This window comes from Coturnix japonica, chromosome Z (assembly GCF_001577835.2).
Source record: "Coturnix japonica isolate 7356 chromosome Z, Coturnix japonica 2.1, whole genome shotgun sequence".
Classification (NCBI taxonomy): domain Eukaryota; kingdom Metazoa; phylum Chordata; class Aves; order Galliformes; family Phasianidae; genus Coturnix; species Coturnix japonica.
The window spans coordinates 28470981-28498591 of record NC_029547.1 but is presented as its reverse complement, the minus strand read 5'-3'; the positions used below and the strand labels follow the sequence as shown (position 1 = coordinate 28498591).

The 27611-nt window shown below is 35.9% G+C and overlaps 1 protein-coding gene across 11 annotated transcripts in view; it reads left to right on the top strand.

The window, feature by feature from the left end:
• Window positions 1-27611, top strand: part of CCDC171 (coiled-coil domain containing 171) — a 156345-nt gene that overhangs the window by 29969 nt on the left and 98765 nt on the right. For 10 of the 11 annotated variants that reach the window (XR_001552018.2, XR_001552019.2, XM_015849031.2 and 7 more), the window contains 6 exons: window positions 1713-1873; window positions 6397-6535; window positions 16427-16529; window positions 21402-21505; window positions 24266-24355; window positions 26256-26456. Coding sequence is in view for 9 of the 11 variants with exons in the window: in XM_015849031.2 (XP_015704517.1) it covers window positions 1713-1873; window positions 6397-6535; window positions 16427-16529; window positions 21402-21505; window positions 24266-24355; window positions 26256-26456 (798 nt within the window). In the remaining 2 variants the exon portion in view is untranslated. The remainder of the gene's footprint in view (window positions 1-1712; window positions 1874-6396; window positions 6536-16426; window positions 16530-21401; window positions 21506-24265; window positions 24356-26255; window positions 26457-27611) is intronic. The other variant, XM_015849032.2, reaches the window with a different exon arrangement.

Here is a 27611-nt window from a genome sequence, read left to right as displayed (position 1 = left end):
AGGAATTAGGGATAGCTGTTTGAAGAAGGTAGTAAGGCTGATAGACCAGCTGAAGTGCCTCAACACTTATGCATGCAGTATAAGAATTAAGCAGAATGGGTTGAAAACCACAGTGCAGTTAGCAAACTAAGTCTTACCATTACATTTTCATGATATGTGTTGCACAACTGGAGCATGACACTTAAGGTGTACAAGCTTTTCAGAAGAGATAGGCAGGAAAGGATGAGTAGGGTTGTTGCCTCTGAGTTACAGTCACAATCAGGTTGAGAGCTTGTGAGTAAAAATCAGGGATCACCTGGTGGTGGTGATTTACTGCAGGCCACTGTGAACCCTCTGTAAACAAAGAGCAAGTCTGAAACTACCTGTTGAAAGTGAATGTTTTTAAGTCTATGGAACTTCACAACGTGCATCTCAGTTCCTGAAAGAACTGTCTTATGTGGTTGTGAAGCCAGTCTTCACCAGGGCTTCCAGCGAGAACAGGAGAAAGGAGGACCTGGGGAGTCTGAGGCCAGTCATTTCTATGCCTGGGTTGTGAAACAGATTCTCCTGGAAGCTATGTTAAGGCAACATGAAAGATGAGATGATCTGAGGCACCAACGTAACTTCACCAGTGACGTTATCAATCTGGTGACTTTCTACAGTGAGGTAATGTTGTTGTTGGACACAGGAAGCGCAACTGTTACCACCTCCCTGGATTTGTGCAAGGCTTTTGATGTGGTCCCATACCACAGCCTTATCTGTAAATTGGAGAATTAAAGACTTGAAGGGTGGATAAAGAATTGATTGGATTGTGGTAGCCAGAGGGTTGTGGTCAGTGGCTGTTAACCATAGTGGGGCTGTTGGAGTGTGTCCAGAGAAGGGCCACAGAGATGATCAGAGAGCTGGACTACTATACCTTGTTTGGCCTGGAGAACATAAGGTCTTCTGATCTTGAGCGAGGTGTCCTTGCCCATAGCAGGGAATTGGATTTGGGTGATATTCAAGGCTCTTTTCAACCAATGTCATTTTATGAGTCTACGATCACATGATGTTTGACCTAATGAGGCATTTACAGCTTACTTTCGAAGGCAAGCAAGGGAAAAATTAAAGGACAGTTCTTTAGTATTCTTATAATATCCGACTTTACAATGTAAATTTTACAAACTTAATCAATAAAATTTGTATTCTTCCTTTTTATTTTCTGAGCAACAAAACTAAATGATGCCTTTCTTGCGTTAGGTTTTTTTCCTTATTTTAATGATCTTCTCTGTGAAAAAGCTGTGTTTTATTTACTTATTTAAGGCTACCATTAAGGTAGTAAAAAGTAGGGATTTGGTTTTCTTCTTTTTTTTTGCCTACTTCATCAAATTCAGAGGAACTGAGAGGGCAGCGTTCCATAAAGTTAGAGACTTTTATAAACGAGAAGCTGGTACAGTTTTCTTCTCTTTTTGAATATGTGGACTTTTCAAGTATGGTTTACTCTTAGCAGAAGGGGCACACACTGCTGAATTAAATTTAGAAAATTAAAAGGCTTTTTTTTTTTTTTTCAACTTACATATTTGTCTGTGTTTGAACTATTTATACATTTCTGCCTATGTTCAATGCTTCTTCTAAGAATGCCTTAAGATAGATATAACGGAGTATAATTGTCCTTAAAACAGAAAAGGGAACAGCATTAAACACCATGGTTCTTTTTTCTAACTTGCTTTCATTGTTTTCTGATCACTTGGTAGATGAGAATTCACGAACTTGAAGGAGCTTTGCAAATGGAAAAAGTCAGCCAAGCAGAAGCTCTTTCAGATTTAGAGATGATCAGGAAGGAGTTGAAAGAGGTAGAAAATGCGTATGAGAGAGAAAAACAGAATGCCCAAGTGAACTTGGAAAAAGTCAATAGGTAAGTTATCTTTTATATTTGTTACAAATTGGCAGTAGGCAGCTTGAGTAGCTCTTACAGTTTTATAGTTTTTTTTATCAGTAGAAAACATTATCATCCTACATACCTTTCCATACCTAAAAAAGGTTTCAGACCTGGTGTTCCATTAATAACAGGTCCATACTAGTAAGCATACACATTACAGGAAGGTAGAAAAAATAACTAGTCTATTATGTAGGTTATTTGTCTAAGCAAAATACTGAAAATGATAGTTGTGATAGGGTCTTGTGGCATTTGGGAGAAGTATAGAAAAACATACATGATGGGTTTAAAAAATATTTTCTTTATGTAAATATAATGTTGTGATGAGAACTTTTTGTGGAACTAGGTGAATTGTCAAGATTTCTATCTAGGAATTGTTTATTATTTGTGGTGCATAATCTTCATTTTCTCCTTCTGAATAAACCTGGAAAGTTTTGACTTGGTGAGAAAAGGACAGGAAAAGGTGTGAAGTAGACAAAATTAATTGGAATTCCTTTCCCACTCAATACAATCTGCTCTGCCTGTGGTAACAGATGGTTCTTGGAAGAATAGCTGTATTATACTTCCCATGCAGATAGGAGGATGCACAGTACTGTATCTTCTTCCTTGACTGAATCAAGTATATATTGGGATAAGAAAACATAAGAAGAGTGGTGGTGTTAAATAGGTAGCTAAGCAGTAATTAAAATGAAGGATAGGTTTAGGGAAGGAAGAGGCTTGGAAGGACTTAAAGTTGATGGCTTACCACAGTGGTATGGGTAAAGAGTTCTGTGGAAATTAGGGCATTGAATTCAGCCATTCTATATACATAGTTTCAGAGATGTTTTTAGTAACACATTTGAAACATCTGCTATGTTATTAACACAGTAGAACTCTTCATCAGTTAGGCCAAAAGAAGTCTGAAAGTGAGATTGTGCATTTATGTAAACCAAAGCCATATTAGAAAATAAATAAATAAAACTGAAACTTTTCCTTGAAGGAAAAGAAAATAATTTTGATGTAAAAATGGTGAGGATGTGTGAAATATGTTATGATAGTAATCCAGTGTCTGTATTCAGGAATATTGCAGTTTAAAGTGTTGGGAAGTTGACTGGGTATATTTTGAGATTTTTAATTAACTGTAAACTTGTCTGGCCTTGTTGTTTAGCTTTAAGTATGAATTCTGTGTTAGCAGTGTATATGGCATTAAGATAAAACTGGGTTCTTTGCATTTTCTTGAGGTGAAGAAAGCCTGTGCCAGTAATATGAACTTTTAAATTTATTTAAAAAAAAATATGTTGTGTTCAAGGCAGCTTTGTTTGAGTCTGTAGGATCAGGAGCTTTTCTGCTCCAACTTCTGACCTGCATTGCATGTGTTCATCATGCATGTAATTTCTAATTTCTTGTCTGGCACAGATATGTATATATTTTTTTCCCTCAGTAGGTTTCCGTAATCAGTTAGTGAAGAAAATAAGGAAAATTCATGTCTTTGGAGATGAATTCACAGATAAAATCTTTTCTTCCATGCTAATTTCTGGATTGTTTTTCTATTCAAGATCCAGTTCTGGGCCCCTCAGATCAAGAAGGACAGGGAACTGCTTGAGAGAGTCCAGTGCAGAGGCAGAAAAAGGATTAAAGGAGTGGAGCATCTCCTGTATGAGGAGAAGCTGAGAGAGCAGGATCTCTTTAGCTTGTAGATGACTGAGGGAGGGACTGCACTGATGCTTATAAATATGTAAATGTTGAGAGTCAGCAGGTTGGGGAAGGCTCTTCTCAGTGATTTCCAATGATGGGGACAAGGGGCAATGAGTGCAAGATGGAGCATAGGAGGTTCCACAGAAATATGAGAAACACCAGAACACTGGAACAGGCTGCCCAGAGAGGTTGTGGGTACTCCTTCTCTGGAGACATTCAAAACCACCTGAATGTGTTCCTGTGTGGTCTAATTGAGGTGTTCCTGCTCCAGCAGGGGGATGGGACTAGATGATCTTTGGAGGTGCCTTCCAGTCCCTGATGTTATGTGATTCTGTATGATTCCAAGGCTGAATATTCCAAGGTCCATTTTTGCATTTGAGGCTTGACCAGCTAAATTCAGCATCATCAAATGAATCACTGGGGAGGTTGAGTTTTCTTGGCTAATGTCTCTTAAGCTTTAGTAGTATTCAGTGTAGAAAAACTTTGCCTGTCTTCAACATGTCCACATAGCATAACTTTCTTTAATCAGTCAAGAGGCCATTAGCCTTCCAGCAGTCTCTGGGTACAATTTACTTGTTCGTTCTAGAAACTTCAAGAATTACTCCCCTGTTGTTTCTATCCAAGCTCAAACACTTGCCTTTGTACTATGTGAGCAGCTCATGTCTATGTGAGAGAATGCTGGCCATTCAGTGAAAGTTAACTCAGTTTATCAGTTGGTGGTTTAAATAAAGGCTAAAGAAACAGAAGAAGCTTTCAATGGATCCCTTCAGATAGAATAGAAAAACCTTTGATCTATTTACCTTTGAAGGGTGCGGTCCTTGAACTTAAGGCAAAGAGCTTGACATTTTCTTTTAAGCCATATTTGGCATCCTAACATCTTTTTTGCTTTTCCTGGAAGATTCCCCCAGGACTGTCTTCCAGTTTTTGGAAATTCTTGGGGACTTCATTTATTGCTCTAAAATACTTGTATGTCTCTAGCTGGACTTAATGTGGGATAAGTGGAAGCTATACAAAGTTGTGCCAACTGATTTTCTGAGAAAAAGATCAGTAACTGATTCCAAGCATAGAGACTTTTCTGGGTTGCATAATTTATTAATTAGCTCTGAACCCAGTAGCACTATGTAAATTGGAAGTAACAAGAGATCTGGCTCTTCATGTGAATTTACTTTTCTTGAAGAGTTAGGACATGATGTAGAATAAATTGGAACTTCTCTTACTGTGTTTCTGAAAGCTATGAGAGTAGGAGTGACATTCAAGAAACTGAAAAAGGCAAATTCTTTAAGAATAAGAAGTAAACATCTGCATCTAACAGAAAAAGAAAATGTCAGCTGGGCTGGAGCAGAAAGACATAGGCATTAGGAGGAATGAGAAAGTATTCCTTCAGCTAAAAGGTATGCTTTATCTTCATATGTGGGCTAAATCTGTAAGTCTTATTTAATTCAAAGCCAAGAAAAGACAATATTGGTTTTAAAGTCGGGAAAATTTAGAGCCCTTTGGGTAATTAGCAGTTCTAATGAAAGAATAGTGAAAAGAGAAAATGGAAGAGAGACACTTGGATGTTGTCATTGTTAAAAATTATGCCACTGAACAATCCAGGCTGGAAGTGATTATAAAAGATCTTTAATTCAATATTCTATTTATTCCAGAGTCAGCTTTGATTTCAGGTTACTCAGGGTTTGTCCAGCGGATCTTCAAGATTTCCAAGAATGATGATTGTACAAGCTTTCTGGGAGCCTGATCCTCCTCTTGACTGTCATGGCGGAAGAAAGCTTCTCATAATCTGAATCTTTTCTGATTCCATTTGTGACTGGTATCTTTTGTCCTGTACTTTGCTGTGAAAAGGTTTTCTCTGATTCCTACAAAGAAGCTTTTCAATGATACTCTAGCTCTGTCAGCACCTTCCTTTGAATATAGATAAGCCTATCTCTTTTTCTGCAGGTTCTAACAAGTAATTCCTCACTCAGTTCTTGCTTGCCTTTAGCAGTTGTTCTCTTTCTTAATCACAGAGGCTTAGGAGGCTTTGTTGGTGAAGTTAGAGGCAAAGAAGGCATTGAATGTGTTGATAAGTTAACTGACCTGTGCAAAAAATAGGGCCATGTTTCTTTTTCCTTCTCCAGCACAGTGGTAAAATCTCTTCTTGTCTTGGTCATCTTGTACAAACATCAGTTCAAAGTGAGTTTTATTTTTTTCTGGCACCATAAAAGTGTGCCTGGCAATCTTTCTCAATTCCTCCAAGGATTTCTCTTGCCACTTCTGTCTCTTGTGCACTGTTTGGTCCTGCAGCTTTCACTCTTAGCCAAACCAGTCTCTCTATATGTTTGTTCTCCTGGATACCAGGATAGAGAGCTCTGATAGGTTCCTTGAGGTTTTGAGAGTCTGCTGGTGGAAAACTCTAATGGCATGCCATTATGAGTAGAATATAGTCAACTATGTAGAAATATTAGAAGGAATCTTTGTATTTGGAAACAGGATCAATTGCGCAAGACTTGACATGGTGTTTCTGAAGAGAGCTGCTGTGTTAATTAAAATTTAATGAATTCTGTTTATTACATATAATTTGGAGGGCATATTAAAGCAACCGAATAAATTTATGACTAGTAGAAGCATCAGTAACTGGAAAACATACCACTTAGTGAAAAAACTCTTCTTGAAAGGAAAGCAGAACTTTTTTTCAGTTGAAAAATATAATATACAACTTCAGAAACCCTACAGTGTGTAAACATCAGATGTGCCACATCTATTGGTTATACTTAAAAGCATATAGTGTAGCTGTCAAAAGTATTTTTGATTAATAAATGAATAAATGTTTTAATGCTGAAACTTTCCAGATTAGAAAGAGAGTATATCTTCACAAACAAGCAAATGAATGAGAAGATTGAGGAAAAGGAGGAGGTAATTAAAGATCTGTCGGAGAGACTACGAGAAAATGAAAAAACTCGCAGAGAATTACAAGAGAAACTTGCAATGGTAAGACAAAAGGGCACTGATGCTTCTTGGGGTTTTTTCATGTTAGTATGTGTAGTTAATACACTGTAGGAGCTAATTTGGAAGTGTACTCCTTGTACTTAATTGAAGAGTTTTTTCTTCATTTTTTCTTTTTTCCCCAGAAAACAGCCACTTTGAAAGTGTGCCTATAGAGGAAAGAGTAACTTGTGTTTACATTTCTAGGGAAGGCAGCAATATTTAGAAATTGATTGTGATTCCTTGTAGAGAAAGTTATATCTTTCTAACGTGCCATTTTTAGTCTGCAGTCCTTGTTTGCTGCCATTGTAAGCATACTTATTTCACACAACATATTGTTTTTTACTGCAAACATTTGGCTTTAATAAATAACTATTTTGAAGGTGACAATGCAGAGGATATTTGGATGTATTTACTGATTTGTGTTTTGGATTTTTAAAAATTTTTTTTTATTTTTATTTTTTGCATGACAAATTGGAACCTTCCCTCTGTTTCTGCTCACCTTAAGATTGAATAATGATTTTTCCCCTCTTTTGCATAGCAGCAGGGATAAAGCAAATATCTTAGGCATTCTGTGTGAAAGATTCAGCTGTGTAGAAACATTTTCAGTATTTCTGTACTCAATAAATATAAACTGGTTTTTAATACTGGACTGCCAATTTTTCCTTTTTTCATCTCCTGGAGCTGAGTTGGGAAGGTAAAAGTAGTCAATTCCTCCTTGGTGGTAGATATTGTAATATCAGTGAAAAGGAGCAGAAGTTGACTTTAGAGAATCTGTGGACATATTTCTATCTCCTGCTCAGATAATATGAAAAATAAAAATGTTTTAATGGGTGATGTGTTCGCAATTTGTAAACGAAAACATGATGAACAAGAATACTTTAGATAATTGCGATTTCCTTGGCTATGGATAGCCAAATGAATGGAAACTGGAAATTAGACAGCTTTGAATTGGAGAAGAAGCTTGTACCTGCCTTTTGTGGTAAGAATTGCAGAAGAGTTGTGGATTCTCCATCGTGAATGGTAAATCAATATTGCGCGTGATTTCTGTAAAATTAATATACTTTAGTTCAGACAAGAATTAGTCCATGGAGGTCTATAGCCTACGCTTATAAATAAAATCTGATTAAGTACTTAGGATCAACTTATTCTGTCCTCTGTCGGAGTACGATCCCTCTGTGTTCTGTAATACAATAAATATAAACTAAAAATTGCTCTGATGTTTTGTGCCCATGTATTTAGATTTCTTGACTGTCAGTCCTTGCGCTTGCCAGTGTTCTAGTGCATTTGGTCTCTTCTTTCAAAATTACATTGGTTGGCCATTTTCAGTAGTGTATGGGGACAGGACTAGGGGAAATGGGCTGAAACTTCAGCATAGGAAGATCCGCATTAATGGGCACAAGAACTTCTTTACAGTGAGGGTGACGGAGCACAGGAACAGGCTGCCCAGGGAGGTGGTGGAGTCTCCTTCTCTGGAGATATTCAAGACCTGCCTGGGTGCCTACCTGTGCGACGTGGTGTAGGGAACCTGCTTTGGCGGGGGAGTTGGACTCGATGATCTCTGGAGGTCCCTTCCAACCCCTATGATTCTGTGATTCAGTGTGATTCTGTGATTTTTACAGTAAATACAAAATTTGTGTGTATGAATGGCAAAACATTCACTTAATCAGTGATTTTACATTTTGCCATATAGCTAGTTACTGGTTTCAGATGATACATTGTTTTGATACTCAATTTTTGGACAGATTCATAACTTATATTTGAAAACCAAATGAAAAAGAAAGCCTTCTCCATTTCAGGAAAATCTCAGAAGCTTCTTCCTTACAATATAGTAATATAGTAAGAAATTACTGGCCTTGAGAAATCATTTTATCTGGCACAAAAGCAATATGATATTAGAAAAGCAACTAAATCCCCTAACTACTGTCAGTAAAGGCTGGGATGTATTCATATAAAATGCAAATTCAGTATGACATATTTATAACACGAACCTTTTGACACTTGCTAGCTGTCTCTGTGATGCAAGCTTTTGTTTTGTGTCCATTAGTAATATGATGCTATAACTGACCAAAAAAAAAAAAAAAATAGAAGCAAATTCTGTGCCTACTCAAGGTTTCTGGTAATGACTGAAGTATTTAAATAATGCTTTTGAAATAAACATTACATTATGGAAGGATAAAAAGCAGAATTATTTGTCTCAATTTAAACAAATACCTTGTGCAAAGAGCTAGTTGTTTTAGTTGTTATGCTGGAATGATTTCAAACCAGAAGTCTGTCTTGAACAGGTAATAAAAATAATCATCATTTTCGTGGAGTTGAGTTAGAGATACCCTGTGGGATTAGGTTTTTATCACCTTGGGTGACTTTGTATTTTTCCTGAGATTATGTATTTTTTTGGGGAAGTAGGAGTGGCTGTGTGTGGTCTTGTTTATTCAGTCTGGACAGCTTTTTTTTTTCTTTTTCTTCTTCTTTTTCTCTCTTTTTTTAAAATCATTTTTGTTTTTTAATTATTATTTTTTTATTTATTTTTCCCCAAATGAAAAAGCAGAACCCTCTGGCAAAAGCTAAGTGTATATAGCAAGTCATGTGGCGTTACCAGGCACATAGTAAAGTTGTGTGAAAATGCCACTGTGTTCTCTCTTTTCATTTCCTCTCCTGCTTCCTTGATCTATTTATTACTTTCCTGTATTTTATACTACTGTTAGACATCCTGAGTATGGGCATTCCACTTCAGGCTCGTAATCTTATATTGGTTTCCCACTGTACTACAATAATGCAAGTTAACATTTTTGTTTGTAAAATGTTTTGGGAAATACATTCAGTTAGTGAAGGCTTTTTGTTTTTAGAGAAGTAGATTTGCACGTGAGTCAAAAGCATTCTTTAGAAACTTTTTATATCAAAAAGAACTTCCTTTTAGTGACTCAGTTAAACATATAGTAAAGTAGTTACATTGCTTTTAATTTTAGATATCGACATGTGGTAGTTTGCCAGATATTTGCATGGACTAAATGTGGTAGAATCTGTTGGTATCAAACAAAACTGCTTATGAGAGTTCAGCATGAGGAGGGTCTCAAGATTTCTGTTTTTACTGAGGAAATTGGTCTCAAGCTTGTCATTATTTCCAGATAGGGCTTTTAGAAATTTTAGCTGGAAGAACAGGAATCTGGAAGAATGGCCATTGTGATTCAGAGCTGTTTTTAAATTGAAACAGTCCCAGCTGTATTCCTGCACCACTGAAAGAATAAGTGGTGTCTTGAATAGGTTTTAATTTTACTTGAGGTATTTACATTTCTGGCACCTAGTAGTGGATGAATATTAATACTTACTACCAGACAAGAGGGAGATGTTGAACCATTATTTTATGTGAAATGTGTATTGAAATTTGAGGAACTTGGCAATTCACAGGAATACATACTGGGAATTTGCAGTCTTGAAGAATAGTGTTTTTTAGGGTAAACTTCTTGAATCTGAATGTATTGTGTATTCATTTACTCCCCCTTGTATAGATACTATTAGGAGTAGAATAATTATGTAATTAGTGTATAAGTAATGTAATAGATTATATCCAGAGTTTTTTTTGTTGTTTTTTTGTTTTTTTTTTGCTTTGTATATAAGTCTTTCTCTTTTGGTCATGTGCGCAATCATGTGATGTATATATTTAGGATGTCTGTAATAGCCTTGTGGGCTGTTATAAGCTGGAAGTCAGGACAGAAGCATTAGAGAATCTATTTCATATACACTAGCAGGAACAATTATTCTTTTATAGTAGTTTCCTAAGTATTGATTGAACAGATAACAAAACACCTTTAAGATTATGATTGTATTAAAAAATTTTATGGAGTAGACTCTGCTACTGAATGGCAAAGATGGAATTTCATGTAGATAATTTACTGTGAACTGTGAACAGAGTTTTTTGTTTCAGGTTTTAAAATAAAACAACGCAAAATACCCACACAAGCAGCTGAAGAGATACAGTCTTCATTAACTTTGTGCTAATGATTTTTTTTAACGATATATTACTATTTTAATGCTGCACTACCTTGTTTTATATTCTTGTTTTGCTTGTCGCAACTCAGGGTGAGAGTGTTCCTACCTCTGTTGTCCTTATTTAGGATGACCAATCAGTTTAGTAAATCATCCTGATGTCCCAGCATTTGAAGGCAGATGCATAAGTAGTACTTTTGAAGTTGTTAATTCTTGAGAAATTTTCTCTGATTTAAACAACCAGAAAAAAGTCTCCCACCAAAACTTGTTGCAAAGTTCATTGTAGGAAACTAGGATAGTTCCATTTAAAACTTCAACATTTTTGATGATTTTTATTTCCAGTTATTAAAACAGAGACATTTTATTACTTGAGAAGTTGGATTTAATTTACTAGGCACATCTTAAAGGTTCCTCTATAGACTTTGAACAATTCTAGCTAACATAATAAAACTAAGGAAATGGATGAAGTATTTAACAGCTAGATAACTTGATGAAAAATTAGCAAAAAAGAGGAATATTGTTACTGGGGATTGTTTTAATACTATAGGTCATACTTGATTACTTAACTATGCTGCAGTCTAGACTATCGCTTGAGTAAAACTGTCTTTTGGAGCTATTTCTATAAATGCCTTGCTTTCGCTCCCTTAGGGTCATGCTTGGTAAATGTTCTGATGCTTTTGCAAAGCTTGGAGAAGAGGAGGCTCAGGGGAGACCTGATTGTGTTACACAGCTACCTGAAAGAAGGCTGTAGCAAGGTGGGAGTCAGCCTCTCTTCCCAGATAATTAGTAATAGGATGAAAGGTAATGGCTTCAAGTGGCTTCTCGGGAGGTTCAGGTTGGATGTTAGAAAAAATTTCTTCTCAGAAAGTGGAATATTGAAACACTGATCAAGAAAGTGGTAGAGTCACTGTCTGTGGAGATTTTAAATTAAAGGGTAGATGAGGCGCTGAGTGGTATCTCAGTATGCCTGCATTGATGGAGGGACTAGATGATCTTAGAGATCTTCTCCAACCTTTGTGATTCTATGATGTACCCAGTGTCTCTTCAATGAGAATACTTCTGCAGTCACAGTAGTAGGATATTGTCCAGGTAAATGCAAATACTTCTGGAATATTAGTGTAATTCTGATAGTGAGTAGAATAATGTGTAAGTAGTAGGCTTTCCTACTGTTTCAGTGCTTGCAGTTGTCTTTAGATGAGAATAAGTAGCATTTGGATTTTTTTTCCAATGGTAATGAAAAATGTGTGGCTTCTATTTAATCTCTTGAAAAATGCAGTTGTGTTTTCAGATCCATGCTTATGTAAATACATGGTGAAACATGTTCTTCTACCAGAACCTCTTGTTCTGAAGGGGTGTTTTATGATACTAAGAACCTTCTGACTTGGAGAAAGGACTACAGTCCAGAATCTACTCTGGATTTCCGAATTATGACTTTACTACTATACTGTTTGGATTCTAGCCTTCCAGCCTGAATATTTTCTGAGGCAGACAATTATGTTTGTGAAGAAGAGGAAGTGCTTTTTATATGTTTGGAGAATTTGAAATTCTAGGGTGTTTTGGTTGAGTGTAATTAGGCTTCTTTAAATCAGACATGATAGTGGAACTGATATTTTCTCTAACTAGGCTTTTTATCTCTTGCTGAGGGTATCTTCCTTTCAGAATAATCACACAAAATTGCAGAATCATCGATGCTGGCAGGCACCCCTGGAGATTGTCTAAAGCACCCAGTGTTCAGATCAGGGTCAGGTAAATCAGGCTGCTCAGGACTGTATCCAGGTGGATTTTGAATGTCTTCAAGAACAGAAACTCCACAATGTCTTTGGGCAGCATGTTCTACTGTTCTTGACCACTGTTATAGTAAAAATATTTTATTCTTGTTTTCAGGTGAAATTTCTTGTATTTTAATTAGTGTTCGTTGCTTCTTGTCCTGTGACTGAGCACCACAAAGAAGTGCCTTGCTCCCTCTTCTCTTCCTCTTGTCAGATGCTTACATTGCTAGGATTCCCCTGTGCCTCTTCTTCTCTAGGCTGAATAGTCCCAGCTCTCTTGGCCTCTCCACATAACAGATTTATGTAATCAGCTCTGGCCCTCTGTTAGACTTACTTCAATTAATCCATGTCTCTCTCGTACTGAGGAGCCCAGAACTGGACCCAGCACTGCAGATGCATCTTACCAGTGCTGAGCAGAATGTGAAACATCACCATCCTTGACCTGCCATTAATACAGACCAGGATGTCATTGACTTTCTGTCCTCAAACATACACTGCTGTTTCATTGTCAGTTTGATGGCATTCCTTTCATTCCTTTTTTCTTTTCTTTTCTTTTCTTTTTTTTTTTTTTTTTTTTTTTTTTTTTTTTTTCCTGCTACATGAGTTTGTTCTTTCTCAGATGCAAGACTATGCACTTCCTGGTTTTGAACCTCCTGAAGTTCCTGTTGGACCATTCCTCAAATATTTTCAGGTCTTTCTGAACAACCTCTCTGTCAAATCAGTCAATCATTTGAGATTTCTACTCAAAGAGAACTTGTGAGAGCATCCCATCAGGTCACATGGGTATATGGTCCATTTGTTCAAATATTTCCTAACCATATCTTCCGTCTCTGAGGGTAAGTGTAATTGGTCCAGGCTTTACCACTGGTCTTAGGATACTGGGGTTCATGAAAGCAAGACTTAGCATTAAAGACTGAGGTAAACATGGTATTGAGGAGGCCTTTTCTGTGTCTTCATGACCGGATCTCTTTCCCACTTACGCAGCAGGCCCACATTTTGCCTACTCTTCCTTTTGCACTTTTTGCACTTTTGATGTACATGAAGTTGTGTTTGCTAGATTCAATTCTAGGAGGATTTTGGCTTTCCTAAGCTCATCCCTCTATACTTTGACAGTGTCTCTGTCTTCCTTCCAGGTCACCAATCTCTCCCTCCATCTCTTGTGTGCTTTCTTTATGTCTTAAAGAGAAGTCCTTGTTTGTCCTTACAGGTCTTCTGTTGCCTTTGATTATTTCCAAGGTTCACCTCCAACCTCAAGAAATGTTGATCTGAATGATCAAATAGTCAAGCAAAGTCAGGAAAAGGCATACATTTTTGTGAGTGCTCCTCACAAAATAATGCTAACCTCTTTCTGTTAAAGTGAGCTGTGAAAAAAGCTGTCACCTGATTTTCCTTTTGAGGTAATCTAGGAAACATTCACACAGGAATGGCATCCTGTAATGTAAATGTGAAGATGGATGGAGGATTTAAGAGAGAAGTAATCTCATCTGGAATTGGATCTGCCATTTTATTCAGCAGCTACGATTGGTTGTGTACCACTTAGTGGACTCAATTTTCCCTTTCAGAGTAGTTATGTATGCTATCTGTGTTTGACACACTTGAAGAAAATAAATCTAAGGGAGTTACAGGTACTGCCATAAATGCTGTCACATGGAAACTTATGTAGAATAGAGAGCTTCACTCTCTTTAGGAGTGGGCCGAGCTAAGTATGTGAGGAAGCAGAAGTTTTGGAAAGGGAGATTGTAATTATCTTTGAAGAGTCAAAAAAATAACTTCACAGAGGATTGTGATGTACTTGGACAGATTGCCTGCAGGGGTTGTCGAATCTTCATCCTTGAGGACACTGAAAACTTTCCTGGACATTGCTTTGAACAACATAACCTTACTTCAACCATGGCCCTGCTTTGAGTGGGGAGCAGGACCGGATGACCTCCAGAGATCCTGTCAGCTTAAATTATTCCATGTTTTTATGACTCTATACATTCTTATTAGATTCCTGTCAGTGAGACTTAAGAAATTAGATCGATATGTTCAGACCCCTTTGGACTCCTAACCAGTGTCTGGATTTCCAACACTGTAGTTCACAGTATTTTTCTTCATTTGTAGTAACGAAGAAGAGTGAAAATGTGATTTAGGAAGTATACTAAATTCTTTGCAATTGAAGTGTGGAGAAACTGGCTAGTCTGAGGATTCCCCTTTGATCTTTGTTGCTGATGTAAACGAGAGACTGAAATTGGCATACAGGGTATGAATGCAGTTAACAAATAAACACAGAGAAGCAGTGAAGGCTAAATAAACTGCAAAATACTGCCTAAATTGTGGTAAGTTAACTAAACCAAATGAAAAAAAAAAAAAAAAAAAAAGATGGATAGAAAAAGAGCCCTCACATTTGACTTTTCCATGGGAATGGATTTTTTTTTCTGGGCAGGGTGAGTTTGACCTTGTCTGTGCTGTGGTGGTTTATGTAAAAAGAGTATTTATTTTGTTATGATTCTGATCATGTTGTTACATTATCTTATTTGTAACATGTGAGGTCTTTGAGATGTTATCAGTGCGTGAGAGTAAATGGATTTAATATATTCACATCCTATAAACTATTTTTACTGGATTTCAGCAAATGCAAGCTCTGTCTACATACAGAATTCTACAGAGTAAGAATTAAAACCTCACTTTTTAAATATATGGAAGTGGTTTGGAAATTTTTTATGAAGTGTAGTACAAATTCTCACATAAGGAAAGGCGTGTAAATGCTACAGGGAACCTAACATTGAAATACACATATGAATAATATATTAGTTGATATACAGTACATATAATTAAAATTGAAAGAGTAAAGCAAATTTATAAAATATTTAAACTGAGCAGCGAAGAACACTGCAGAGAATTAAATACGTGTCTTTTTTTTTTTTTTTTTTTTTTCCTGCCAGTTATATACTGTGGTATATAACAGTACATAGAAGTTCTCTTAGGAAAGATGTTTCCCATCCCATACTTAAGAAATTGATGGGGTCTTTACAAATGCAGAGATGCATAGCTAAAGCAATAGCTTATAGTCATTACAGAAAACAGTAGGATTTTTCTCACTACAAAGAGGATAGTCTTTTGTAATCAAGTAGAAATTACTGAAATGGGCATTAAGAATTTAGGATAAAAATATTGATTAAGAATGGTGTGGCATCTTTGAAATTAACCTTTGTCATTACAGAATTATGAAATTATGAAATCAGTTACAAAATATTATTTAAATCTAACTTGCTCTTTTTAAAAAAATCTCCTTAGATATATCACATCTTGCCTGTGATCTTCTAAAATTATGTGTTTTGTTGAGAAATTGAAACTGTGTATGTCCAACAGGATGCTAGTCTTGTCTGGAATTGTGGATGCATCTGTAATAGGAGTCTTTGAAATCTTCAAGTTTTAAAATCAAATATAAATTGAATGAGTGATTTGTTAATCTTCAAATTGTGTTGATTAAAAACTCCTGTATAGTACAGTTAAGCTTCATGGAAGACATCTTAGTTTGAACAACAAGCTTCAATTAATGAACAGCTTTCTTTAAGTAAATTCAGTGCTAAAAGCTGATCACCTCTGCTGCTTCATATTGCATTCATAAGGAAGAGTTTTTGAGATTTAAGAAATCACTATCAAGCATGAAAGATACTAACAACTGAAGCGGACAGATTTGCAATGAGAATAGGTGTGGGATTTGACAGAGTGCCAAACAATGAATTTCTAGCTTGTCTGCCAGTAGTTTGGTGTCTTTCTGGATGTCCTTGTAGGCTATAACGGTAGATTTCATTCCTTGTAGGTTATAATGGTAGATTTAATTCCTTGCATTGTTGGACAGTGGTTATTTAACATTTGTTAAGATGTTTTTAAAGCAGCAGAAGATTAAGACTAGGTTTAAATACAGTTAATTTTTATATTTGTTTGGAGCCTATACTTCTATTTTAAATAGATTTCAGGGTTCCATAAAATTCTGCTAATATGGTGATATTAGCTCTCTTGACTTAAGAAAAAGAGTGACAAATATAACGTGAATTTAAATGTCAATGGCAACAAAAATATTATTCTCTGTACTGCTTATGTTTGCTATTTTAACGGATTTCTTTTTTCCCCTCTTCTTTGCATCTCCTGTCAAATAAAGGCCAAGAAACACCAGGTCTTTGTAACAGAGACGTATGAAAACAACATGATGGAGCTGAAGTTACTCTTGGACAGCTTTGCTATGTCAGGCCAGCGGACAGCAGGTTAGTTGAAGGTATAAAATGACAGATGCATCTGTCAATGTTCCAAAGTCACTACATTGTGGGAATTCTGCAGATGCCTCTTGCATTCCCTCTTCACAACATGCTTTGATTTGATGACATGATAAGAGCAGTTCTCACAGCAGTCAAATGGCCTTGCTAGCTGAGAAAGGGTGACTGAGTGTGGACTTGCTGTTGTCAGCCCAGAGCTTGATTTACAAATGCTGGGGTGTATATGATCGGTCAGAAAAGGGCTCACTTGCTGTGCTCTAAATCCTACTGAGAAAAAAGTCCTTACAGTATACCTGCAAAGGGAACAGATGTTTTGCCTGAACTGAGCCAAATTCTGAGGCAACCTTCAGCAACATAAAGGTCATGTATTCAAAAAGGTTGTGTAGGACACATGATATAACACAATACTTTTTACTGTTGATTCTGCTTTGGTATTGTCTTGCATTCATTTGATCTAAAACAAAACAAATGTTTTTTCTGTTCTCATTAAATGAATTATAAGTTAATGTTTGTCACTCAACTTAAACATTCAAAATGGTGGCTAGGAAATTGTATTTAAATGTGAAAGGTATTCATTTATTTTTAAGTGAAACTTAAACTTTTTCTATTTTAAATTATCTAAATATAATTTTCTGTATGTAATTCCTGCTAGACATGAAAAACTTCCAACTTCCAGAGCAAATAAACTAGGGAAAACAAAAAACAAACAAACAAACAAAAACAACAACAACAACAAAATCACAAAAAACCAAACAGATAAAAAGTTGCTTTAAGGGCAAATGAATTTATTTAAATTATGATGATAGACTTCTGCACTGTTGAGCAGGAATAGATATAAAAGGTGGTGTAACACATCTAAGGAAGTATGCGTGTATATACATATGTGTATGTAAACATCTTTTTTAGGAGTTGATACTGTTAGAATAGAGAATAGAGAATTGGAATAGAGAAACCTAGGACTTCTTGTCCTCAAAAATCTATCTTTCCATTTGTGATAAGTTGTTTCCATCATATGGGTTATATATCTTTCATTTGGAAACTGGATACAGATTTATTCTGTAATGACAAGCTTAATTCCTGTGGGTAACACCTATAGATTCTATAGGTTTACTGTAGATGTGTCAGACTGAAAAGCTCTTCAGAACTTTGTTTTCCTCATTCTTGCAATTCTACATGCCTAGAAGGGATTCTGCAGTTCTGGAGGGAGCTGGATGCTGCGGCCAGTCTGTAGTTCCAAAGCAGTAATTGTCTTCTGGGTAGGTTTTCTGCTCAGCCATGTGGTAAACCTTGCAGACAATGGCTTTGACCTATTTCTGTTTTAACAGTGATTTGGTAATTTCAATATTAATTTGCTTTATTGTTTAAAGTAAACTTTGAAAGGCATTATTTAAAGAGAAATCGATCTTGAGTAGGGTGTTTGTTTTACAGTTTTGCTGTGCTTTGGGGTGTGAAATTTTTAGCAAGCATTTTTAACACTATTACCCTGATGTGTCGTACTTACAAATTTATTAATAACAATTTATTTCACTTTTTTTAAAAAAAGTCTTATTTGGAATGGGAATGCCTTTATGTCAGTAAAAGCAAAAATCTTCAGTAAGTCGCTGTTGTCCAGTTGGCAGAGGTGGGAAATTGGTGCTACACGAGCAATGGTTTGTTGGGAAATAATTTCTGTTTTTTAAAATTTCATCTCAAATAGTTGAAAGTTTTTCTTAAAAATCTGTCAATATTAAGAGTTCAGCCCCACTGTTTAAGTGCTGGTAGTTGTGATGCTTCTTGACCTACGCAGGAAAAGGAGACTTTACATTTGTAAGATTAAGAAAAAAGTATTTTACAAAGTTATTTTTTCTGCATTCATTCCCAGAAGAGGCAGCATAACCCTACATCTTCCTCTGTTTAAGTGACCTTCATAAGCATCCTTCACCATTGTTACTCTTGCTGGCCAATTCACATGGTAACAGTTTGTCCCCGTTCAGTTTGTTACATTTTGTAGTTATTCAGCCACTTTAGTCACATTTCGTTTGGTGAAGTTTGTCTTAGTTTCAGGGAAAAGGAAAACCTGTAATTGAGTTAATCTGGGGAAAACAAAAGGTGAGTTGCCTGTGAAAAGGAAAACCTGTAATTGAATTAATCTGGGGAAAACAAGAAAATGAGTTGCCTGTGAAGAGGTAGGCATGTTAGCTTCTTGAGTCAGTAGAAAGTCTGAAGTAGTGGTTTTAAGAGTTTACTCACCTATTTATCTCCTGTCAGAGTTCTATAGAACCTGGCATCTTCTCAGAATTCTTCCCTGAAACTCTTAGATGTCACGGGGCAAATACTTCAAATGTTTTTTAATCCCTCACTGCTGAAGATGGGCCAGTAAGATAAAGCTATTTGGATTATGTTGCATGTCTCCTGCAAAGTTGTACAGAAACAGACAAATTTTGGCCAGTATTGGAGGTGAAGGCTTGTTTTCAGCTAATGGAGGAAGGTGGAATTCTGGTATTTCTGTTGGCAGGCTGGGCTGCTGAGAAAATAGGGTTTCAGTAAAGGCAAGGAATGTCAGGATACAAAGTTTACTGGCAAAAATCTGTTCTTGGCAGCCATGGTGGCCATAATTAGGACAGTTCAGAGACATGTTTCACGGATAGCATTACAGTTTGGGCCTTCATAAATGAAGATAAATTATTTGGAGAGCTTGTTGAAAAATACATATTGGAAGACATCTCCTAAACTGAAATTAATGAGTAATATTTGAAATTGATGATAATTGTGTGTTACAGCTTCTTTGGGATGAGAAATATAGAAGAATATAGAATACCTCCTTTTTTTTTTCTTTCTTTTTCTTTTTCTTTTTTTTTTTTTTTTCCTGTGCAGTAGTATGGGTGCAAAATGTTCCTACATTTATAGTAATAGAAAGAAGACTTGAGACGACAGACTGTAGTCCTGGGCATTCCTTGCTTTAGCTATGATGACAGAAGGCCAGAGTTTATGTTTTTTTTTCTCATGCTGGTTTTAAATGTAACATTTTGTTATATGTTCTAGAACTCAGTTTTGATTTAAAGATCTTTCTTTTCCCTGAATCTATAGACCTTTAGAAGCTGCAGTAAGTACCTGTCTGCTGAAGGTACCTGATATTACAGAGAAGCATTCTGTAGTTGAGATGTCCGTTCTTTCTATATTTACCTCTATGCTGTAGAGCAGACCTTTCTCACATGACTGAAAGAAAAATTACAAATCTACATTTGTTTTTCTAGGTGTGACTTTGACGGTAGTGGCTGGCTAGCAAGTTGACAGGAAATGTTAGTATCCAGTCTGAATAGTACTCAGCCATACTCTGTGCTTCTTGGCATTAAAGGTCTGGGAAATAAGCCCACAATTAAAATTTCAGAAAGGCCATTGGCTTTCTTATTTGCATGTGTATGTAGATAGCAGTGGTGTATTATCTGTAGTCTGCAGGATAAGTGATTTTTGTATATAATAGTAGTGCATCACTTGGAAACACTAGCCATACTATTCTTAAAATAAAAAACGAGTATATCCAATAACTTTCAAATCTGCAAGCACACCTTCACTGACTGACAGAACTTTATGGAGGACTGTGACTGTCCCAGCAAAAAGAGTTTAGCGCTTAATTTGACTTTTTGAGCAACCCTGTGTAAAAGAAGATAGTGGAAAGGTGTGCTTCAAGGATATCATTTCAGGTTTGGACTACAGATAAGTTATTTGAGGAGCTTAGTGAAAAATAGAGGGAGAAGCAACCCCTGGATTGACTTACTAGGAATTATTTTAAACTGATGATAATTGTGCATTACGGCTTAATTGGAGCTAGAAGTATGGAAAAAATAGTCCTTTTTTTTTTTTCTTTTCCCTGTGTAGTAGGATTACTGCAAAATGTTCCTACAGTGGGTAACAGGGATAAATGCTGTGCATCCTTAACTTTAAAGCTTGAGGAAAATATGTTACAACCTGTTACAAAATAGGTTTATAAGTGTTGCATACTGCTATTAACAAATCTAAGAAAAGGAATTTGTCAGTAATCTGCTGGTTTAATGTAGCACCAGAAAAAATGAGGAAGTTTGTTCATAGAAGTTTAATATCAGCTGACATCTTGTGACCTCTTGATCAATACAGTGTTGTTTTGCTTTCTTAGCACATTGTACTACAGGCTTTGGACTGTTCAGACTTGTTTGTAAGTTCCTAATTAAGGCCAACAGATTCTCTGTCTAAAGGTTTAATAAGTAAGTGTAGTGTGTGTATATAATGGATATATCAACATGAAGATTTATAATTGAAACATTATGAAGGACTCTGCAGACAGACAATAATTTTCTTTCTTTTTCTTTTTTAATTCTTTCCTTTGGAATGAAATTGAAGATCATTTAAAAGGTTTTTAAGATCTATCCAAGCATAACAGTAATGTGATCTTTGGCTTTGAGTAAACGATATACTACATTATAATTTACATGCTTAGTCACAACAGTGGAATAATGTCAAGAAAAGTGTAATGTACTTAACTTTCAGGCAACATGTTTTTCAAAGTGCGTTATTGTGCGTTTTTAATGCTGGCTGGTGTGATTAAATAACAGAGATTTGACCACTGCAGAACTTGTATGTGAGACTGCATACCAAATACATTAGGTAAAAGTGTAACTCAGAATTTACAGTCCTGGATCTTGTATTAAGGTTTTCATACAAATGTCTTTCAGCTGTATTTATTATGAAAGTGTGGCTATCCAGTTTTATCTCCTGTGGACAACGAGTCTGCTGTTCAGTGTTTTGTATTGTCATTGAAACCCTAACTAATTTTAATACTTCTCATCTAGTGTGAGTAGTTTTTTCTCTGTGGCTTTGTGGGCTTAATTTTCATTCTATATTTTTCTTTAGGCACTTGTAAGGACAAAGATAAACCTTCAAGCCTCTCTGTCCTTGAGACTTTGAGGTGTACCTTGACAGCTTACCAGAACAAGCTGGAAGACACATCTAATGAGGTAACACTTGCACTGTTTGGCTCTATACGTATTGCCTTCGGCCTGCAGCAGTACATGTGCTTTTCTTGTAACAAAGGTCAGAAGAGAGGGAATGCTGACAGCTTCACATATACTAAAAGAAATAGTCTGTCACTACTATTTCTCTGAGCTTGCCTTACAGTGAAGTTTCACTTACATTTGGGAGGAAAAGGAAGAAGAATGTCTTTTTTTTCCTCTTTTTCTTTTTTTTTTTTTTTAATTTGTTGGGCTTGTTATTTTTAATAAACATTCATGGAAATAGTTCTTCTGAATCTATGATTTCAGTTAAAAGAGGGCATAAGAGTTTGATGGGCAGTGTTTAAACAATAATCCAGATCTCCACTTGAGCCTCAGCAGTCTTTGATATCAGATAGGCAAATGAGCACCCTATTATATATTTTGGAAATGGCACACTTTGCTGAGATTAGTGAGTTTATTATGAAGTCCTCGCTTTTGGTGATTTCCTGCAGTCTTTTCAAGTAAACCGGTACCTTGGCAGTACTGAGATGTTAAAGATGACAATTGATGCATTTCAGTTTTGTGAGTCTTATTTTTTTTTTGGGGGGGGGGAAGGTAAAAAGAATGGTTTTGGTAGAATTCTGCCGACCTTTTATTTCACTGTCTGAAAAGTCACAATCTTGCATTTATTTTCTCATTTGTATTGCTAATGTGATTAAATTAATCCTCTTGGGTTTAAATGAATTTGTGGTGTAGAGAGAAGTTAAATACTCTCTTATAAAGCTTTTTTTTTTTTTGTACAAAATTGTAATTAGCTTATCTTTGGATTACATTGGCAAATACAGAAGATGAAGGTGCAATAAGGCTGTAAAAATGCCAGTGGTGATTTTTCATTGCTAAGTTTCATCTTTTGTTTCTCCACATACACAGTCTTGCTGTGCGTTCACAGAGTTGAAAACAAACTGTATCATCTTTGCCCCTCTTATTGGAAAAAGCCCGGTATCCTGGAATACCTTTGAGTTTGTTCAATGGGTGCAAAAATAAGTAACCATGGAAACAATTATACTTTTGTAAACAGCAAGCACAGTTAGGTCTCTCCCAGTGAGATAAGAGAACTGACGTGTATAGTCATTATGAAACTCTTCTGAGATCCAAGTCTGGGAGCTGCAGAGTAACTAGGAACATGTTACCCACAGCGAATTGTTATTTGGGAGGAGAAATGTCACGTGATATGCAGCACTGTTGAAAAGTCGACTCAGCAGGCTTTGGCTTAGTGATGTGCTTTGTTGTGAAACTGTGCCAGAGACAGCAGTGGGGAGACCAAGGGGGTGGCTGCTAAGAAAGCAAAGTGAGTATTCTGACAGAAAGAAGAATGAACTGTCAAGGAAAATAAATCGCAAGCAGAGCAGGACCAACTGATGACCTGCCACAAGACTTCCCAGTAGGAATGCATGTGACTGACCCTGAAGTTGTCATACGGAGCCAGAGATCACTGAGCACCTTCGCTGTGCACAGAAAGGGCAGTGCTCTGCCCTTTTTCATTGTCCCTGCCTGCATAGATAACAGTGCTTTTGGCTTGTTGGATATGTTTAGTAATAAAACTGTTCCCTATAATACACTAAAACGGAGAGGGATGATAGAGGGTATTGTGCAATATAATAAGATGTTTTAATATGCATCACTTAGGGTTTAGTTTAGAATAATTATGTAGCAGTTATTTTTATAGTGAGTTTTCCATCAAGGTCACATATATTAATGAAATGATGAATATATGTTTATGTCTCTATGTATATGTGAAATGTGCCAATATACTTGGCATTTGTCACCTTTAGCATAGTGTGTTAAACACAAGATTAAACTGTCTGCTTTGGTTTTGTGACTGAGAGGTGTGCACATGTTTTGGTTTTGACATAAAATAAGCTTTTGACTTCCTGTATAGTGCAGGTTAGAATAGGTTTGAGAAGAGGGAAAAGGCTACTAAACTAATAAAATTACTGCGTTCTCTAATTTACTGCAGTTATTTCCTTAGAATTTTGCCAGGTCTCCTTATCTGAGATAGAACAAAAGTACAGGCTCCAGAATTATTAGTGAATTTTGTATGTGGGATATTTGATTTCTGAGTTCCTCTGAGTTCTCAGGTGTGAGGAATAACCTTCACTATAGTACATATGTATTTGGTACTTGATTTCAGACACATGCATTACTAACCACGTTTTAACAGATTGTAGTGATGTTTCTGAAAGTAAAAAGTGAAGCTGGTGTACATCCTGGTCACGACCTACCTTTAAGGTAGGTTGCATCTAATACCCCAAACTGTTCAGTAGTTATTGTATCTCTCTTGAGAACAGTGCTACTTCTTGAGGTTATGTGAGTGCTATGCTGACCTTAGTAAAAAGTGGAGACTACTCTGTACCTGGGCACCTTCTACAGAAGGCCACTGACTGTGAAAAAAAATTTATCACATTTCAAACACACCTCAGAGTCCTTGTTTTTTGTCAGACCTTTAGAGATGGGAAAGTTAATAATGGGTTCAGTTTGGGATTTTAGCCACTATTATTTATCTTAAATTACTGTAAGATTTAAAAAATTTAAATTCATTTAAAAAATCTTACAGTAAATGTAAAGTGTAAAAAAGCTTTTGATAGTTTTTTAATGGCACATTATTTAGGTCATAGAAAGTGTAAATGTTGTCAAAGGAATTGAAAGCAAATTTATTGTAATTCTTCCTTTGTATTCAAGTGATTGTTCTTTAAAAAGTCTTTTTCATCTTCATGTTTTTCACAGCTTAAGAAAATGAATGCTTTGTGTGAAAACACAAGAAAAGAGCTTGAGATATCCAAAGACAAAATGTATGTTTTAAGTCAAGAACTTAAGGTATGGTTTAATGAACTTAACATTGAGTTTAAAACTTCTGCAATTAGTATCCTTATAGATTTAAGTTATCTTTTTATTTTATCAGAATAAGTCTCCATATCATTGTATTCTGTTAAGCAGACTAATTACCTTGCAAGCTAGTGTGAAGTCATTCTGCCTTATCCTAGTCAGCACCTGAGTCTATGCAACTGAGCATTCCAGTGATTTCACTTCTGTAATAATTTGAAATATTTTGTTTCAATTTGTAAAGTATGGCTTTATATTGAAATGAATGTCAGTATATTTTTTTCTTAACTATATATACTGTATATACTTTATATATATGCTGTATATACTTTTATGAGGAAAACGAAAAGTTAGGAAAGAAATTAATTATCTCTGCATACATGAAAGAACATTTTATTGAAGATGTCCTTCCCTAAGTTTTGTTTATCAGACATGTTAATACAGGTATTTGGCATAAAGTCAATGCATATACAGAGCTGGTTAAAGTAAGATGTACTTGGGAACTGCTAAAAACACTTCAGAACTAATTTTAGAACTTGTTTCTTTACTTTCTGCATAAGGAGATTTTTGTTTATTTGCTTGCTTGCTCGTTCGTTTTTTGTTTCTGTTTTTGGCTGACACAGCACTTTTGTAATGTCCTGTCTGCTTACACCAGTGGCCAAGGGACTGAGGAAGTCCTGAGGTCGTGGTTAAATTTAATCTCCCAGTTGACAGTATGTGATATTATTGCCAAAATAAAATGTCTTTACTCCCAGTGTTTCTCAGATTCTTTTGCTAGGGATATTCTGCTTTATCACATCAGTTTGGTTGCAGATATTTCTGCAACATACACTGAATCTTCATATTAGCTTATACTTGAACATGATCTTTTTTCTTCTAATTGGTTCTTTCTTTACTAGTTAATTTATGTTCAGGACAATTAAAATTTCTTCTTCTGTTACAAGTTATTTTAAGATCTTAGGAGCTTTGTTTTTTTCCTGATGTTTTGCAACAGGTATGTGTATTCTTCCTGGAAAAAATTGAGTTTGCTAAACACATGCTTTGTATGCAGTACAAAAATTTCTTTAAATCATTGGTAATAAAATTCAATAAATATTTGTTAGAAATTTGCCAATGCTTTAATCTTTAAATATTCTCATTAAGAAGAAGAGTTGACATTGTCTAATGAACTGTCTTTTGCATTTCCTGTAGAACAGCTATGGTCTAATAGAAAATAAACAATGGTTTCACTACAACACTTAAAGCAGCGTTTTAACAACCTGTAGCTGTTCCAGAAGTCCAGTGCTTGTAGGAATGGCAAGGATGTGTACTTATTTACTCCATGTCAGCAATGTTACCTTAAAAGGCATAATTTAGTAAATTCTTGGTTTATGAGTTTTGGTATTGATGACATGAAGGTACTGGTAACCATTTCTGTTAAATAGTTTGTTTTCGTGGTCACACCTTCAGAGGGACTCCTCAAATTATTATTGTTTTTTCCATACCATAAAGAATATAGTTGTTCACAGTAGCTGTTCATGTTGTCCACCAACCTGGCTGTAATAGATCAGAGATTTACTTATGAAAATAATGTATCTTTTCAGTGTCTTTAAGAGCAGTCCACTCTGCCGAGGATGATTTATGTTTGTGATTTTTGCATTCACATTTGGAGAGAGAAGCTGGATTCTGAATTCAAAAGGAAATGTTGTCATACTGTGGTGCTTTTAAACTTCAGAGACACATTTCTGATGTTGTCTAGTTCACAGTTATGTCAACTTTGAAATATCTATTATTAGTGAGAAGTAGATAGGGAGATGGCAGCCTGCAGCCTTCAGCTGCAGAGCTCTGGAGTAATGTAGCATTTCATGGAGCAAAGTTCTTACCAGCCTTTCTGTTCTGTGCCTCTGTTCCACAGGAAGCACAGGATAAGCTGGCCAATGCCAATAAAGAGTTAAATCATCTGCATACTGAGTGTGCAGAGAGAGTGGCTTTAATAGGAACTTTACAAATGGAACTACAGAATGTGCAGCAGTGCTGGGAGGAGGAGAAAATACGTGCTGCAGAATCTGAAAATGAAATCCAGAAGCTTACCAGGGCTTACCGTAAGGATATGGAGGTATTACCACAGACAAGACGACTGTCAAAAAGAGTCTTTATTTAATCTCAACTTTATACATTTACATACATCAGATGGTTACCTTTAGACTTAACAGATTTATCCCAAAAATAAGATTTTAAGATATGTATTCTGAAATTTGTATTTAATATCTTCAAGATCTCAGGATATGTTCATTCTCCTTCCATCTGTATTGGAACTAATATCTTAACTCTTCCGGTATTTTGAATTTTTGAACAACTGAGTTTATTTAAACAGCTATATCTGATGAACATTATTTTTTTTCTTTCAAATTGAAAGTTAGCAGAAATATTCTATACACTGGAACATATGGTAGTGTTGTCTTCACATCTTGTTAATTGCCGATTCACATAGCAATTAATAGGTAGGAAATGTGAAATTTTGCCTGCCTGACGCAAAACCTGAAAGTTCTTTGCAACCTGTAAGCTCGTTGTGGTGTACTGTGAGTGGGAATTCCTTAATTTTTTTTATTTCAGAACTTCCATTTCCCTGTATTTGTTTACAGATGTTGATTTTTCTTTCTTTCTTATACCCTGCAAAGTAGTTCTGTACTAGCAATAGCAGTGATTTTCTTTATCATTGTTGCGCATGTTGAGCTCATTATTTCCACAAATTTAAATGTGCATGCCAATTGAGTAAAAAGGAAACATTCTTTCCACCTCCCTAGCAGTCTGGTATTTAAATAGTGTCCACATGAAGCAGCTGGAATTGTTATACACATCAGATAATGATTAAAGTGAAGGAAACTAGAAGCCTGGTTATATTGTAAAGTCAGCATGTCTACTGAACTGTGGTTGCATTCAACATGTGTGAATTGATTTGAGGTCTTGGGATCCCTTATTTTCATGCCAAATGTGTAATTATCATCCTTGGTTTATCACAGCTCCAGCAAAAATGCAGTGATGGTGGCACACTGCAGTTTCCCTGGGGAGTTAGAAGATCTGTCAGAAATGAAGTTAAAACAAACTAGACTGCTTTTTTTTTTTTTTTTTTTTTTTCCCCTTTGGCCTAAAACACCACCATGAAATAATTCTGAGAAAATGCACTGAAATGCAATGGAAAAGAGTCAGAAAAAACATAGTCTCTCAACTCAGTTGTCTACAGTTCCTTGATTTAAAGCCTCATCCGCAGCCC